Source organism: Rhinatrema bivittatum, chromosome 9, assembly GCF_901001135.1.
Source record: "Rhinatrema bivittatum chromosome 9, aRhiBiv1.1, whole genome shotgun sequence".
In the NCBI taxonomy this organism is placed as follows: Eukaryota; Metazoa; Chordata; class Amphibia; order Gymnophiona; family Rhinatrematidae; genus Rhinatrema; species Rhinatrema bivittatum.
Genome location: NC_042623.1, coordinates 164,836,537 through 164,852,620, shown reverse-complemented (window position 1 = coordinate 164,852,620; position 16,084 = coordinate 164,836,537). Strand labels below are relative to the sequence as shown.

The 16,084-nt window shown below is 44.3% G+C and overlaps 1 protein-coding gene across 1 annotated transcript in view; it reads left to right on the top strand.

Moving 5' to 3' along the window:
- AIRE (autoimmune regulator) overlaps positions 1-16,084 on the top strand; it is a 114,502-nt gene that overhangs the window by 54,613 nt on the left and 43,805 nt on the right. The window contains exons 9-10 of the mRNA XM_029617321.1: positions 6,585-6,639; positions 15,585-15,773. Coding sequence (XP_029473181.1) covers positions 6,585-6,639; positions 15,585-15,773 — 244 coding nt within the window. The remainder of the gene's footprint in view (positions 1-6,584; positions 6,640-15,584; positions 15,774-16,084) is intronic.

Here is a 16,084-nt window from a genome sequence, read left to right as displayed (position 1 = left end):
GAGCTCATGTTTGAAATGCAACAATTGTAAGTAGAATTTACCTGTACAATAAATAATTTCAAACTTACAGAATCTTTGTCTTGAGGACTGATTGGCGAGAAAGTTTAACTGCCTGGATAGCAAACACAGATGTTTACCTGATCCAGAACAGTTTTCTGTACACTTTTTCAGGCTGCTCAGAAATTAACAGCTGCCCTTGGGCAGGCGCTAATTTCTGAATGTAAAATGTGTGGATCGGGCGCACATTTATTTTCTGTATCCTGCGTAAATAGCTAATAGCCTCATCAACATGCATTTGCATGTGATGAGTGTTATTAGTTTTGGGGGGGTTTGGACGTGGGGTTTCGATGCGCTAAACTCCTTATTGTATAAGGGGTAGTTGACGCACGTCCAATACAAGCATCCAATCGCAGGTAAAACAATGCGCTTAGCTGAGTGCACTTTACTGTATCGGCCTGAAAGTTAGCTGAATAAACTTACCCGACTAACTTTGAAGGGATATTCAGTGGTGCAACTGCAGTACTGAATATAACCAACTATCTTAAAGATAGCTGGATAAGATTATTGACTATCTTTAGGACTACTCTATGTCATGACTATAATTAGCCGGAAAAGTTATCCAGCTAACTCAATATCAGAGTTAGCTGGTTAAGTTATCTGGGTAATTTAACTCCACTCCAGAACACCCCTACAAAATCTTCCTAAATTTTAGCCAGATAATAAGTTATCTGGCTAAGATTTAGCAGGATAAGCAGGGGAAATATTTAAAAGTCGGCATTTAGCTAGATAACTTGTGAGTTATATTGCTAATGCCGCTGATTATTAATCCCTTAATCTTCTATCAATTCTTACTTACAAAGTGCTAAGTTAGACTTCCTCATTAATCTAAGTACAAATATTTAGATCATACAAGCTAGTTTACCATGCTACAAGTCACTAGATGGACCCGCTTGCAGAATATGTGCGCTTTTGAAGGATAGGCAGGCCTGGATTTGTCAATAAGCATCCTGGGCCTGTGCCTAGGGTGCAAAACCTTGGGGGCAGCAGGCTGGCTGAAGAATTGCTGCCTTCCTGCTATGCTTAATCTCACTCAGCTCTCTGCTTCCTAATCCAGCTGCATGGAACAGGAGGAAAGGAGGAGAGTCTGGAGCAGACAGCAAAAGGGGATCATTTGGGGGAAGATTAGGCGGGGTTGAATGGGGCATCATTGGGGGGTGAAGAGAGGGGCTGGGGGATGAGAGGATCGGCTGGGGTGCCTAGGTCTGAGTGCGAAAGAGGGGACAGTGTTTGAGTGTGTGAGAGAGAAGAAATTGGTACTGGGAGTATGTGTATATATACCAGATTGGGTGGGAGGTTAGAGAAGGGATATAAGGGAGAACAGAACTGTGGTACAACAGGGAGGGATACCTTCCTCTTCCATATTCCCCTCCTCCCAGAATTTATTTTTCCTATTATCTCAGTTTCTCTCCCTCAGATTCTGGAACTTCCTTTCTTCCTACCTCTCCCAGATCTTGGAATTCACCTCCAACCCCTAATCTCAGATTTTCCCTCATCTGATCTCCCTTCTACCTCTTTCTCTTCCCCCATCCCAGATTCCCAATTCTCCCCATCTCTCTCCTCCTCCATCCTGTGCTCCTTTTTTTAATATACTCTCCCCAATCCAGAGTCCTTTCTCTTCTTTTCCCCTCTCCCACATCTCCTCCCTGTACTAATTCTTGAGATTAAAAAGAAAATAAATTCTATAGAAATAAGAAAATTAGAAAAAATATTTTTATGATGTAGTGTAAAAGATGGAAATATTTGCCAATGTGCTTCAGAATTTTCTAATTCTTGCCATAGGAATCTGTTAGGCAGTGCCTTAGATTGTCTAGTTACTCCCTGTTGATTGACTTTATTGAGGGGCATGGAGCAGGGTGACAACAATGCTATGGGTGGCAAAAATCTATCCATCACTGAAGGTAGTGGGGGTACTAAAATACGTTTAGTTGTTTAGCTACTTTAAAATTTATGACCTAAATTATCCATCTATGTAAGTTAGCTGGATAAGACTTAATCTGGCTAATATAAGAAATTACCATGCTTGGTCAGACCAAGGGTCCATCAAGCCCAGCATCCTGTTTCCAACAGAGGCCAAACCAGGCCACAAGAACCTGGCAACTACCCAAACACCAAGAAGATCCCATGCTACTGATGCAATTAATAGCAGTGGCTATTCCCTAAGGGCCGGATTTTCAAAAGGTTACGTGCGCCGGGCCTCTTTCAAAATGGCCTGGCAGCGTGCGTAAAGCCCTGGGATGCGTGTAAGTCACGGGGCTTGAAAAAAGGGGCGGGAATGGGGCAGGGCATGGGCGGTCCGGGACGGGGAGGGGACGGGGTCAGCGGCTCCAGGCACAGTGGCCTTTTGCCGCTGTGTCAGACATCACGTGCCAGCAATCGGGGAGGGTTAGAGTAGGGCTAGGGGGGAAAGGTTAGGGGAAGGGGTAGGAGGGATAGGTTAGAGGGAAGGGGAGGGAACGGAGGAAGGCAGCGTGGCTCGGCGCATGCAAGGTGCATAATTGTGTACCCCTTGCATGCACCGGGTAGAGCGTGCACATGTAAGCAATTACTCTCTGCTTACATGCTCTGCTCTCCAGTTTGAAATTGTTAACCTATCTTTTTTTCTAACAGCTCAGATCCACACTCCCTGTTGTAATGTAACTTTCGCTTTCAATGTTAACTGGTGTACCCCCTAGTTTATTGTAAACTGGTACGATAAGACCTGGTCTTGAGCATCGGTATATTAAAAGAATTTAAATAAATAAATAAATAAAATAAATGTAGGCCGCACACGCATATTATAAAATCTACCCCTAAGTATACTTGATTAATAGCAGTTAATGGACGTCTCCTTCAAGAACTTAGCCAAACCTTTTTTGAACCCAGCTACACTAACTGCACTTACCACAACCTCTGGCAACAAATTCCAGAACTTAATTGTGCATTAAGTGAAAAATAATTTTCTCCGATTAATCTTAAATGTGCTACTTGCTAAATTCATGGAATGCCCCCTAGTCCCTCTATTATCTGAAAGTGTAAATAACCAATTCACATTGACTCGTTCAAGACATCTCATGATCTTAAAGACCTCTATCATATCCCCCTTCAGCCATCTCTTCTCCAGACATAACCTCTTCAGCCTTTCCTCATAGGGGAGCTGTTCCATCCCCTTTATCATTTTGGTTGCCCTTCTCTGTACCTTCTCCATCGCAACTATATCTTTTTTGAGATGCGGCGACCAGAATTGTACACAGTATTCAAGGTGCAGTCTCACCTTGGAGCAATACAGAGGCATTATGACATTTTCTGTTTTATTAACCATTCCCTTCCTAATAATTCCTAACATTCTGTTTGCTTTTTTGACTTCTGCAGCACACTGAGCCGACAATTTCATAGTATTATCCACTATAATGCCTAGATCTTTTTCCTGGGTAGTAGCTCCTAATATGGAACCTAACATCGTGTAACTACAGCAAAGGTTATTTTTCCCTATATGCAACACCTTGCACTTGTCCATATTAAATTTTATCTGCCATTTGGATGCCCAATGTTAGGAATTATTAGGAAGGGAATGGTTAATAAAATGGAAAATGTCATAAATCCTCTGTATCACTCCATGGTGAGACCACACCTTGAGTACTGTGTACAATTCTTGTCACCACATCTCAAAAAAGATATAGTTGTGATGGAGAAAGTACAGAGAAGGGCAACCAAAATGATAAAGGGGATGGAACAGCTCCCCTATGAGGAAAGGCTGAATAGGTTAGGGCTGTTCAGCTTGGAGAAGAGACGGCTGAGGGGGGATATGATAGAGATCATTAAGATCATGAGAGGTCTTGAACGAGTAGATGTGAATCGGTTATTTACACTTTCGGATAATAGAGGGCATTCCATGAAGTTAGCAAGTAGCACATTTAAGATTAATTGGAGAAAATTATTTTTCACTCAACGCACAATTAAGCTCTGGAAGTTGTTGCCAGAGGATGTGGTTAGTGCAGTTAGTGTAGCTGGGTTCAAAAAAGATTTGTATAAGTTCTTAGAGGAGAAGTCCATTAACAGCTATTAAACAAGTTTACTTAGGGAATAGCCACTGCTATTAATTGCATCAGTAGCATGGGATCTTCTTGGTGTTTGGGTAATTGCCAGGTTCTTGTGGCCTGGTTTGGCCTCTGTTGGAAACAGGATGATGGGCTTGATGGACCCTTGGTCTGACCCAGCATGGCAATTTCTTATGTTCTTATGTTTTTAAGTTCCTATGTTCAATCTTCCAGTCTCGCAAGGTCCTCCTATACTATATCACAATCCGCTTGTGATTTAACTACTCTGAATAATATTGTATCATCCACCAATTTTATAACCTCATTTGTCATATTCCTTTCCAGATCATTTATAAATATATTGAAAAGCACCGGTCCAAGTACAGATCCCTGAGGCACTCCACTGTTTACCCTTTTCCACTGAGAAAATTGACCATTTAATCCTACTCTCTGTTTCCTGTCTTTTAACCAGTTTGTAATCCATGAAAGGACATTGCCTCCCTTCCCATGACTTTTTAGTTTTCTTAAAAGGATCTCATGAGGGACTTTTTCAAACCTCTTCTGAAAATCTAAATATTCTACATCTACCGGTTCACCTTTATCCACATGTTTATTAACCCCTTCAAAAAAAAGAAGCAGATTTGTTAGGCAAGACTTCCCTTGCGTAAATCTATGTTGACTGTGTTCCATTTAACCATGTCTTTCTTTATGGTCTATGATTTTGATCTTTAGAATAGTTTCCACTGTTTTTCCCAGCACTGAAGTCAGGCTCACTGGTCTATAGTTTTCCGGATCACCTATGGAGCCCTTTTTAAATATTGAGGTTACATTGGCCACCCTTCAGTCTTCAGGTACAATGGATGATTTTAATGATAGGTTACAAATTTTAACTAATAGATCAGAAATTTCATTTTTTAGTTCCTTCAGTACCTTAGGATGCATACCATCCAGTCCAGGTGATTTGCTACTCTTTAGTTTGTCAATCTGGCCTACTACATCTTCCAGGTTCACAGTGATTTGGTTCAGTTCATCTGACTCATCACCCTTGAAAACCATCTCCGGAACTGGTATCTCCCCAACATCCTCATTAGTAAACATGGAAGCAAATAATTCATTTACTCTTTCTGCAATGGCGTTAGCTTACCTAAGAGCCCCTTTAACCCCTAGGTAATCTAATGGTCCACCAGACTTCCTCATAGGTTTCTTGCTTTGGATATATTTTAAAAAGTTTTTATGAGTTTTTGCCTCAACAGACAACTTCATTTCAAATTCTCTCTTCGCCTGTCTTATCAATGTTTTACACTTAACTTGACAATGCGTATACTTTATACTATTTTCTTCAGATGGATCCTTCTTCCAATTTTTGAAGGATGTCTTTTCTGGCTAAAATAGCCTCTTTCATTTCACCTTTTAACCATTCTGGTAATCGTTTTGCCTTCCTTCCACCTTTCTTAATGCTTGGAATACATCTGGACTGCGCATCTAGGATTTTATTTTTAAACAATGTCCATGCCTGTTGAGCACTTTTAACCTTTGCAGCTGCACCCTTCAGTTTGTTTCTAACTATTTTCCTCATTTTATCAAAGTTTCTCTTTTGAAAATGTAATGTTAGAGCTGTAGATTTACTTAATGTCCCCCTTCCAGTTATTAATTTAAATTTGATCATTTTATTATCACTATTGCCAAGTCGCCCCATCATTTTGTTTTTATTCTTTTTGAGATACGGCCTCCAGAAGCGAACACAGTATTTCAGAAGAGGCTTCATCAGAGACCTGTACATGGTCATTACCACCTCCTTTTTCTTGCTGGTTATGCTTCTCTCTATGCAATCCATCTTTGGCTTTAGCCAATGCCATTGCTTTGTTGCACTGCTTCGCTGCCTTCAGATCATTAGACACCATTACCCTGAGGTCTCTTTTCCAGTTTGTACATATCAGTCTTTCACTCCCTTTCGCATACAAGTCCTTTGGATTTCTGCACCCTAAATGCTCTTCTTTGCATTGAATCCCAGCATAGTTCTCTGCTTCAACGACAGGGGAGAAGAAAAAAGGGTTCGCACTCACAAAGCGGGGAGTAGCTGGCTTGTTACGGCGGTTACTACCCCAACCAAATGTGTCTGATACTTCACTTTCGATGCATATCCAGCATGGCTCTCTGCTTCAACGGCAGGGGAGAAGAAAAGCAGCCAGTGGGGACTGTGTAACATAGTCTGGGTGAGGCGAATGGGCATGGGTGTAGCTTGCTTGTTGCGGCGGTTACTACCCCTACTACCCCTAACTAATCAAGCTAGATATTTCAATGGTGGGGGAGGAAGGTAAATAGAACCAAGAGCTAAGAGAAACAGATAGGTATGAGAGAAAAGGTGTGTGGGGCTTGCTGGGCAGACTGGATGGGCCGTTTGGTCTTCTTCTGCCGTCATTTCTATGTTTCTATGTTTCTATAAAAAAAAAAAAACCTTTGACCACTCCTGTAGCTTCCTTAGATCAGTTTTCATTCTCTATTGTCCTTTAGGCATGCCCACTCTGTTGCAGATCTGGAGTCTTCATCTTTACAAGGATATAAACTGGTTGGAGTTGGTCCAGCAGGTGGCTATTAAAGTGGTCAGTGGCCTTTGTTCTAAAGCATATGGGGACAGATTTAAAGATCTAAACATATATACCCTAGAAGAAAGGTGAGATTGGGGAGATATGATAGAGACATTTAAATACCACCAAGGAGACTCTAGAACAAGGGGTCATTAGATGAGGGTGAAAGGGGGTAGACTCAGGAGTAATCTAAGGAAATATTTATTTAAAGAGAGGGTAATGGATACATGGAACAGCCTACTAGTGGAAGTATTTGAAACAAAAACTGTATGGGCAGATTTTCAAATGGTTACGAGCGCCAGGTCTGTTTTAAAAAGGCCCGGCGATGTGCGTAAAGCCCCAGGACACGTGTAAGTCCTGGGGCTTGCAAAAAGGGGTGGGGAGGGGGTGGGGAGGTCTGGGGGCAGGGCAGGGTGGGGTCAGAGGCTCCCGACACAGCTGTTGCTGCTGTGCCGGGGATTACGCACCGGCAGTTGGCCAGCGTGCACAACTTACTTCAGCCCCAGGGCTGAAGTAAGTTTTAAAACAAAAGATAAAAGAAGAGAAAGGTAGGGGGGAAAGGGTGGGGGAGGTAGGGGAATGGAAGGGAAGGTGGGGTGGTGGGGGTAGGGAAGTTCCCTCTGAAGCTGCTCCAATTTCGGAGCGGCCTGGGAGGGAACGGGGGAAGGCAGCGCGGCTCGGTGCAGGCTCCGCGCGCGCAAGGTGCACAATTGTGCACTCCCTTGAGCACACTGACACCTGATTTTATAACATGCGTGTGCATGTTATAAAATCGGGCATACATGTGTGCACCCCAGGTAGCGCGTGCACATATATGCCCACGCTCAGGTTTGGAAATTCACCCCTATGTGAATTCATGAAAGCATGGGATAAATACAGTGGATCTCTGAGACAGTGATGGGAATTGTGTAACCGTCAGCTGTTCCTTTGCCCTGGCAAACTGTTGAGATCGTGGACTCTTTCTCCATGACATTATGAAGAAAGTCTCAAAGGTGGAGCCCCTGAGAAATTGTCAGCGGAAGGCGGTGCAAGCAAGAAAACCAAATTAGTTCCTACCAGTCTACGTTCCTCTGGATGAAGCGGGAACAAGCTGAAGCTGGATATGGATGAAGCTGGAACAAGCTGAAGCTGGATCTGGACGAAGCTGGAACAAGCTGATAGGCCTCAAAAATGAAGCTGGAGCAGCCTGGCAGTCCTCACTCACCCAAGACTGTTGCCAGGACAAAGGAACAGCTGACAGTTACACTTTAAAATAGGCTCCGATGCAAGTTCTATGCCTCGAATCTGTTTCCTCAGCTGCCGCCTCTTTAAAACGTCCGATGACGTCACTGAAGCGCACGTGTGTGTCCTGGAGGGAGGCGTGCCCCGACGCTCCCAAAAACATCAATTTGGGCCCGCAATCGGCACGCAGCCCTCAGCGAGTGGCGCAGCCGATCCCCGAGGCCAAAACTAGACCGCGCAAACCTGCCGGAGCAGGTAGGAAGGCCTGGCTGCGGTGAATCGCGGCCAGGTTTTCTAACAAATTGTAACGCTAAAGTAGTTGAGCAGATAGGCAGACTAGGTATGTCATACTGTCTTTTTTCTGCAGTCACATTTCTATGCTTCATGTGCAGGTATCTTTGCAAGCGCAACCCGTATATCTGTTAAAAGCCATATTTAACTCTAACTGGTTTATTAAGCCGATGTGGCTATTTAGACCTAGTTCTAACTGCAGCTCCCCCAGCAGTGCCATGGGTGGAGCTTGTTAAGCATTTTTGGGTGTCCAATTTGTCAGGGTTCTCCCATGAGGAAGCCAGTTTGGAGAAACAAGGACTTTGTTGGGACTTTATAACATCATACCCTATAGGAACACCTCCCTTAAAAGTATTTTTTGTTAGTATACCATTAATAAATATTATTGAGTGCAGCAACAATTTGTTAACTCTGTGATTTATCAAAATGAGTCCAGTTTCATGAAGTAGACAAAGGATTTTTGCTACATTATTTTCAATAGAAACATCATTTTTAAGTCTTTCTGTTTGTATACCACTGTAATATGTAACATTGTATCACAAAACTCTGGTTGTTATTCTTGTATTTTACCAAAGGTGTATGATTTCATGTGGTTAAATTAGTTACTGCATTGTCCCAATGTAATATTACTCATAATCCTAAGACTGTAAGACATGAGACATGGTTTTCATTTTCTATGGAGGAATAACAATTTTGCAAAAAAACTAGTTGATATTGCAACCTTGCTTTGAGAGACACAATCTCTTTCACCTACCATTCTTATTCATTCTTAGTTTTTGTTTGTATATGTAGTCTTAGGGGTTATTAGTTTATATTTGTATTAGTTCAATATTGTTCTTTATTGTGAAAAAGTACTAACATTTTAATTGTGTATATGTATATGAATAAAGATGTATTGTAACAGATTTACCTCTGATTTGTACTGAAGATACTTTATCCCATAAGTGCTTTTGTCCCACTCTTTTTAGAGTATATTTTTGCTGTATATATATATATATATATATATATATATATATATATATATTCTTATTGCGCATTCTGTATTTCTCTGTGCATTTCTTTGTACTGTCTGTATTCTCTGTTTTCTGCATGTCTTGATGCCTGTGGTCTACATCATCCTTCTCCCTCGGAGCAGCGGGACGTGGCGCTGTGTGTCCTGCACGGTGGGGAAGATGAAGCAGCATGGAAGCCAGGAGACGGAGCGGGTCAGGGAGACATACACAGAGGTTCAGGTAAGTGTGTGGGATCCCAGAGTTCAGAAGAGCTTAAAGATATTCCCTGGTGCTATAGAGCTGCATTTGACTCACATACCCAGAATGGAGAGGAGTGATATAACGCTACTTTACTTTCTCTCCATTTTGTCATATTTTGCTCAGTCGCCCAACAAAGCATCATTGTGTTTGAGGCAGTGCAATAATATCATTGTACATATTTAAGGTGAAGAATTTTCCTATGATGTGTTGCTGCACATAATATGTTGATATTTCATGTGATGTGTCACTGTGTATGTTACAATTACTACTTTTTATTTCTATAGTGCTGCTAGGCATTTGCAGCACTGAATAGATGTATATAAGCGATAGTTTCTGTCCTGTGATGAGGTGTCATGTGACTTGCTACTGTGTATGTGTGACAGGGTGCCGATTTAACCCCTTACAAAAATGTCAACTGTGGCTTCAGCTGGTCTGAGTGCTCCCAGACTGTGACAGAGGTTTCACCAGACCATCCCCTTGTGTGATGTCAGGTTGGGAGGGGTTTTGAGAATGGGAGGCAGAAGGAGTAAGGAAAGAGGATTCCAAGATCTGGAGTTCTGGTGTGGATGCCATCTCTTTAGGGAGTGGTGCTAGTGGGCCTACAGCTCCGCAGGAAAGGCTCAGGAGAAGAATTTGTTCCTGCTCAGGGAAGGAGGCTGGGACCTGAAGGAGAGATTGGCCAGGCCTGATGAGAGGAACGTTTCCAAGAGGGAAGAAATTATGAGATCCCAGAGCGAAAGAGAGAGAGTTTGGAAGAAGAGTTCCTAAGGAGATTCAGAGCCTGAGGAGCCTGTGAAGGAAAAGAATCCAAAGAATTTGCTGGTTGAGTGTATCACGGAGTCCTAAGGGAGAATTGTCGGCTTGGGAAAATCCACAGAGTTAAAGACTGATGAAGCAATTCAGTCAGTGGATCTAGAGAGGAATCAATGTGAGACGAGCAGAGAAGAGAATATTCAGCTACCCAAAAAGTACTATAGTAAGGCCCAGGCTTACTATAGTATTTTTCCCCAAGAGTTGACCTGTTTGGGAAAGGTGTGAGAAGAGACTATTTGGATATATATACTAGTGTACAAACAGGGCCAGTGGAAGCACTAGGGGAACTAGGCCTGGGCTTAGGGCGCCGAATATTAGGGGGTGCCGCGAGCAGTGGTATCCCGAGGGGAGCCAATGCCCCTGGGCGCAGGGAGGCTCTTGTGGCTGCCAGTGAACCTCATCCCACTGGCGGCTGAGCAGCGACACATAGCAGGCAGATCGGCAGGGCCGTGGTGTCGTGAGCTCCAAAGAAAAAGATCGCGTTTAAACGCGCTGATGCTCCTCCTCCTTCCTGCCTGCGTGGTCCCGGAAGTAAACGTTGCCGGAGCCACGCGGGCAGGAAGGAGGAGGAGCATCAGTGCATGCAGAACAGGAACAGCGCTTAAGGGTCGCCGCAAATCCCAAGTCACAGCAGCCCGAGAAGAGGAAGAGGCCCGGTAGCAGGGCCGCTGCAGAGCCCATCCTGCGGCGACCCGCGAAGAGGAGGCCCAGAGGTGAGAGAGAGGCTGAGGGTCTGTAGAGTGTGTGTGTGTGCGTGCGTGCGTGTATGAGTTGAGAGATTGTGTGTGAGAATGAGTTGAGAGACTAGGGGTGTGAATCGTGTGATCGATCTTCTTAACAATCGATTTTGGCTGGGGGGGGAGGGAAATCTGATCGTCGTGGTTTTTTGGTTTTTTTTTTCAATCGTTAAAAATCGTAAATCGGGGGAGGGCGGGAAAACCGGCACACCAAAAAAACCCTAAAACCCACCCCGAACCTTTAAAACTAATCCCCCTCCCTCCCGAACTCCCCCCCCAAAAGTGTTTTAAATTACCTGGGGTCCAGTGGGGGGGTCCCGGCGCGATCTCCCTCTCTCTGGCCATGGCTGCGTTGAGAAATGGCGCCGGTGGCCCTTTGCCCTTATCATGTGACAGGGCAAAGGTAGCGCCGGCGCCATTTTGGTTCCTGGCTCCTGACATCACGCGTGCAGGAGATCGCCCCTGGACCCCCGCTGGACCCCCAGGGACTTTTGGCCAGCTTGGGGGGGCTCCTGACCCCCACAAGACTTGCCAAAAGTCCAGCGGGGGTCCGGGAGCATCCTCCTGCACGCGGGCCGTATTGCCAATCTTCAAAATGGCGCCTCACTATGTCATACCGGCGACCGTCGCCCGTATGTTTTGGTGTGCCGGTTTTCCCGCGCCCTATTTAACGATAAAATACAAATGCCCCTGATGATAAATTGGGGGCATTTGTATTGTATTGTGCACTCTAACGATTTTGGCCGATTTTAAAATTATCTGATGATAATTTTAATCGTTCAAAAACGATTCACATCCCTATGAGAGACTGTGTGTGGGAGTGAGGACCTGAATGTTTGCAGAGACAGCATGTGAAAGCCTCTGTGTGTGTGAGAGAAACAGCATGTGACAGAGAGAGCCTGTGTGTATGAATGATTATATGAGAGAGAGCATGTGACAGTGAGAGCCTGTGCTTGAGCAAGACAGCATGTGGGAGTGAGAGAGAGCCTGGGTGTGTGAGTCAGACAGCATGTGCTAGTGAGAGACTATGTGTATGAATGATTATATGAGAGAGAGCATGTGACAATGAGAGCCTGTGTGTGTGTGTGTGTGAGAGAGAGAAATGCATGTGAGAATGAGAACCTGACTGTGTATTTGAGGGAAGAAGATGGAGAGAAAAGAAATAGAAAAAAAGATAATATAAAAGGAATTGGCAAAAAAATAAGAAAGGGAAGGTGGAAAAAAATAAGAAAGGGAAGGTGGGAAAAAAAAGCCTGTGACTAACCGATTAGAAAACTAAGATCAGCCAGCAAAGGTAAAAAAATAAATAAATTACTTTTTAGTGATTGGCACATGTAATCTTTGGGAATGTGCAAGAATAACACTTTCTCTATGCGGATCTCAAAATGTACGAGATCAGTGTGGAGAAAGTGGAAGCCCACGGGGCCTGCACAGAGGAGGCAGCAGAATGGGCTTCAGTGTCAGTGTCAGTAGCAGCAATCGGCGCCTCCCCAGTAGCCATGTGGCAGCAGAGGAATGAGAGAGGTTCCGAGGTTGCTGGCAAAAGAAAGAGAGGGAGTCTCCCTTTAGTGTGTGCATGTGTATGAATGGGACTCTGCCTGGGGGAGTATGTGTGTGAATGCATGGGTGCCTGCTTGGGGTCTATGTGTGTGAGAATGAATGTGTGCATGCCTGGGGGATGGGGATGGAGTGGTGTGAAAATAAATGGGAGCCTGCCTGGGGGTCAGTGTGTGTGTGTGTGTGTGTTTGTGTGTATGTGAGGGAGCCATTTTTAAAGATGGCACCAGCCATCCAGTACTCCTATCATGTGACAGGGGCTGGCCAATAGCATGGATACCCTGTCACATGGTAAGGGCAAAGGGCCATCGGCACCATTTTTATTAGTGGCAGCCGACGGCCCGAGAACGGAAGATCACTCCCGGGACCCCCACTGGGCCACCAGGTAATTTTCAAAACGTTTTGGGGGGGGGGGGTCGGGAGAGTGGGGGAAGCTAAGGGAGCAGTTTTAAAGGGTCGGGGTGGGTTTAGGGCTTGTTTATCTGTGCCGTTTTTCCCGCCCTCCCCCAAAACGATAAGAGAATCCCACGAATAATTTTGTGGGGTTTCCCTATCGGTTTCGGGGAGCCCCTGATTTCTGACAACTTTGAAAATATCGTACGATATTTTCAATCGTCAGAAATACGATTCACATCCCTAGTCTGTATAGGGATCTATAGCAATCTGGTTTGTTTTGTTTCCTCAGTAGGTGGTGTATTGGTATTCTAGGACCCAGTGTAATATTTACCCTTGCTTATTCACAGGTAGGGTTATTGTTGTTTGAGTCCTTGGTGTTATTACTGTTATGTTACGATGGGATTGCAGTATAGATTTTGAGTGTCTTTTTTGCGGGGTTTTGTGTTAGTTCACAATGTGCCTGGCAGTGGAAGGTGTTTGTGCTGCTGTTACTGTGAGGTGACACCAGAATTTGAAAATATCTTTTAGTATGATGAGCTGTAAGGGAAATATCCAAGCTCCATTGTTTGGGGGAATTTCAATGGATGCACAGAGTTAGAGAACTGGAGGTGCAGGATTTATATTGACATTCTGTCCCTTCCTATATATTCCAGACTTCACTCTCAATGCCATATAGAATTAGTTGAATGAGGCTATCAAATAATTTTATAGTAGTTTTACTAGAAGTGTGAAAATGGCCAGCTTTTTAAAATTACGCAGAAGACCCTTTGGACTTTTTTATTAATACTTTTTTTTTAAACCAATTTTAAAGCAGGATCCATGCTATAGAGGTGGGTGTGATGAAGAAATGTCATTTTGGTCCCCCCCCCCAAAAAAAACCCCCAAAATTCTTCTGTCTATTAATGCCACTGATTTTCTGTGACCTTAAGCATTAGTACAGGAAGGATTAAGGGGGGATGCTGGAGAGGCACACAAATGCATTAGCCCCCGGGCGCCGGAGATCCTTGGTGCGCCACTGGGTGTGAACCATATGGGGCCGCAAGCAGTGGCAAAGAGGAGTGGAGATTTGGCGGGCCGCAAGCAGTGCCCAACCTGCTCACGACCCAGAAAACCACACAGTCGGTGGGTGTGATCGAGAGCGATGTAGGAGTCAGGCAGAGACCGGGCGGGGGGGGGGGTGCGGGGGGGGCGCAAGGGAGAAGGCTTGCCTAGGGCGCCTAATCCCCTTGAACCAGCCCCTGTGTACAAAGTTTGGACTTTGTAGTGCTATAGTGCACTACCTTCAGGTGTACCATTCTGGACTTTGTTTTCGTGCCACCAGTGTTTTGGTTTTTATTTTCAGTAAAGATTTTAATTTGAACACCACCCTTGGGAGTGAAGACTGGTTTGCGGTGTGCTTAAAACTGGTGTGCAGAAGAGCTCCAGAATAAACAAAACACTAAGGGCTTTCAAAAGCTTGATTTTCTGCCCCCCTGTGCGAGACTCCTGGGAGGTCATGGGGGCCTTGCAAGGTCTGTGACACTCCCCATGGGCCCTCATGCCCAAGAGCTGACTGGGATGGGGCTTACATAGGTTACCCTTTTCTTTGAATTGGCATCTTTCTTCAGGGGCACACAAAAGTATTTTATAGTTCTGGGGTTGCATACACTGGCTTTACTTCTCTCCCCCTTTTATCCCCAAGGTGGGGGAAGCAGATGCTTAAGGCCCAAGCGGGGGTATGAAATCTCTCAGCAGCGTGTGTCTGTAAATCAGTTGATGTACTGCTGCAGACTGAGACACATTCACTGGCCACAGAGCTGTGTTCAAATAATAGTTTTACTGATTCTTCCAAAAGTTAAATCAATGGCCCATTCTGAATAAATGAAATTACAGCTGACTGTCTTTCTGCTGTGTAAGTGTCTCCGGCTCAGGTTCCTGATGCAAATCTTACCACTCCTGCTCCAACTGTATAAGAGTCCAGTAAGTGGGGAAAATCCTACTCTGTGCAGGCCTACATAGCTGGATACGTCCGAAAGTATTGCCTGTCCAAGTAATGCTTGATGGATTTATCCGGCTACGTGCCATTACTTAGTCAGATAAATTGGCATTTATCCGGATAAGTCCGAACTTACACGGCTTGTGGTTTTTATGTACACAAGCATTTGTGCGTGCATATGTACTCGTATTTATAATCTTTCCACGCAGGTTATAAAATACTGTAGCAACTTTATGCATACCTACCCATATGCACACATATATGAGCACGCAGGTGCAGTTTCGAAAGTTATCTCTATGTGGGGTACAAGTGTGCGCGTTGTGGAGCAGCATTGCATACTTTTACCCGCATACAGGGTGAGCTAATTTTCAACTAGCCCTTTCACTTGTGTAAGTAGGCATTTACATGGCCTTTGAAAATTGCCCTCCCTGTGCTAATGACAGGAATCCACTCCTGGCAAGCACTTTCTGCTCCTTGGAATTCAGTTCTAGATGGATGCAGGGATCCAGGAAGCTTTTGTTCCTATTTGTGGGACCTCTGTAGGGAAATAACGTAGGAAACTTGCCTAACATTTCTGAGAAAATACCGACAGTACCTGAATGCAATCTGCTTTGAAGCGGCTGAAAGGCAGAATATAAATCTAAAAACAAAACTCCATAGAAATCCTTTGGCTTTCTCTTCAGAGAGGTCTTTATGGACAGAAGATGGCTGGAGAAAAAGAGTGGATTCTTCCAAAGGAAACAAATCCAAGTTCAGATGCATCTTTCATCTTCAAACAGCCACTGCCTCCCACATCTTCTTCCTCACCAATGGCTGTGGCAGCGCCATTGACCATACGACCAGTGCAGATCCTGGGCTCTGAGAGACGACTGGTCAGTATGTGTGTGAGTGCATGTGTGTGTGTGTAACACTCTTCTATCCTAGCCAGCAATTGTGGTTAGCTTGTTCCATATCCTTAATGGGACACGGGGGACAGATAAAACAAATGAGATTGGAAAGAAGCAGATAGCAAAGTAATCCTGAGTGCATAGGTAGAATCCCAGCTGATCACATAAAAGCAGAAGTTAACTTAAAGAAAAACATAGATCAATCAAGTATTTACAAACAGAACAGCAACAATATATTGTGCTCCAGATATTTATAGTCCAGAAAGTAAAAAGTCGGGTAAAAGGAAGAAGAAAAA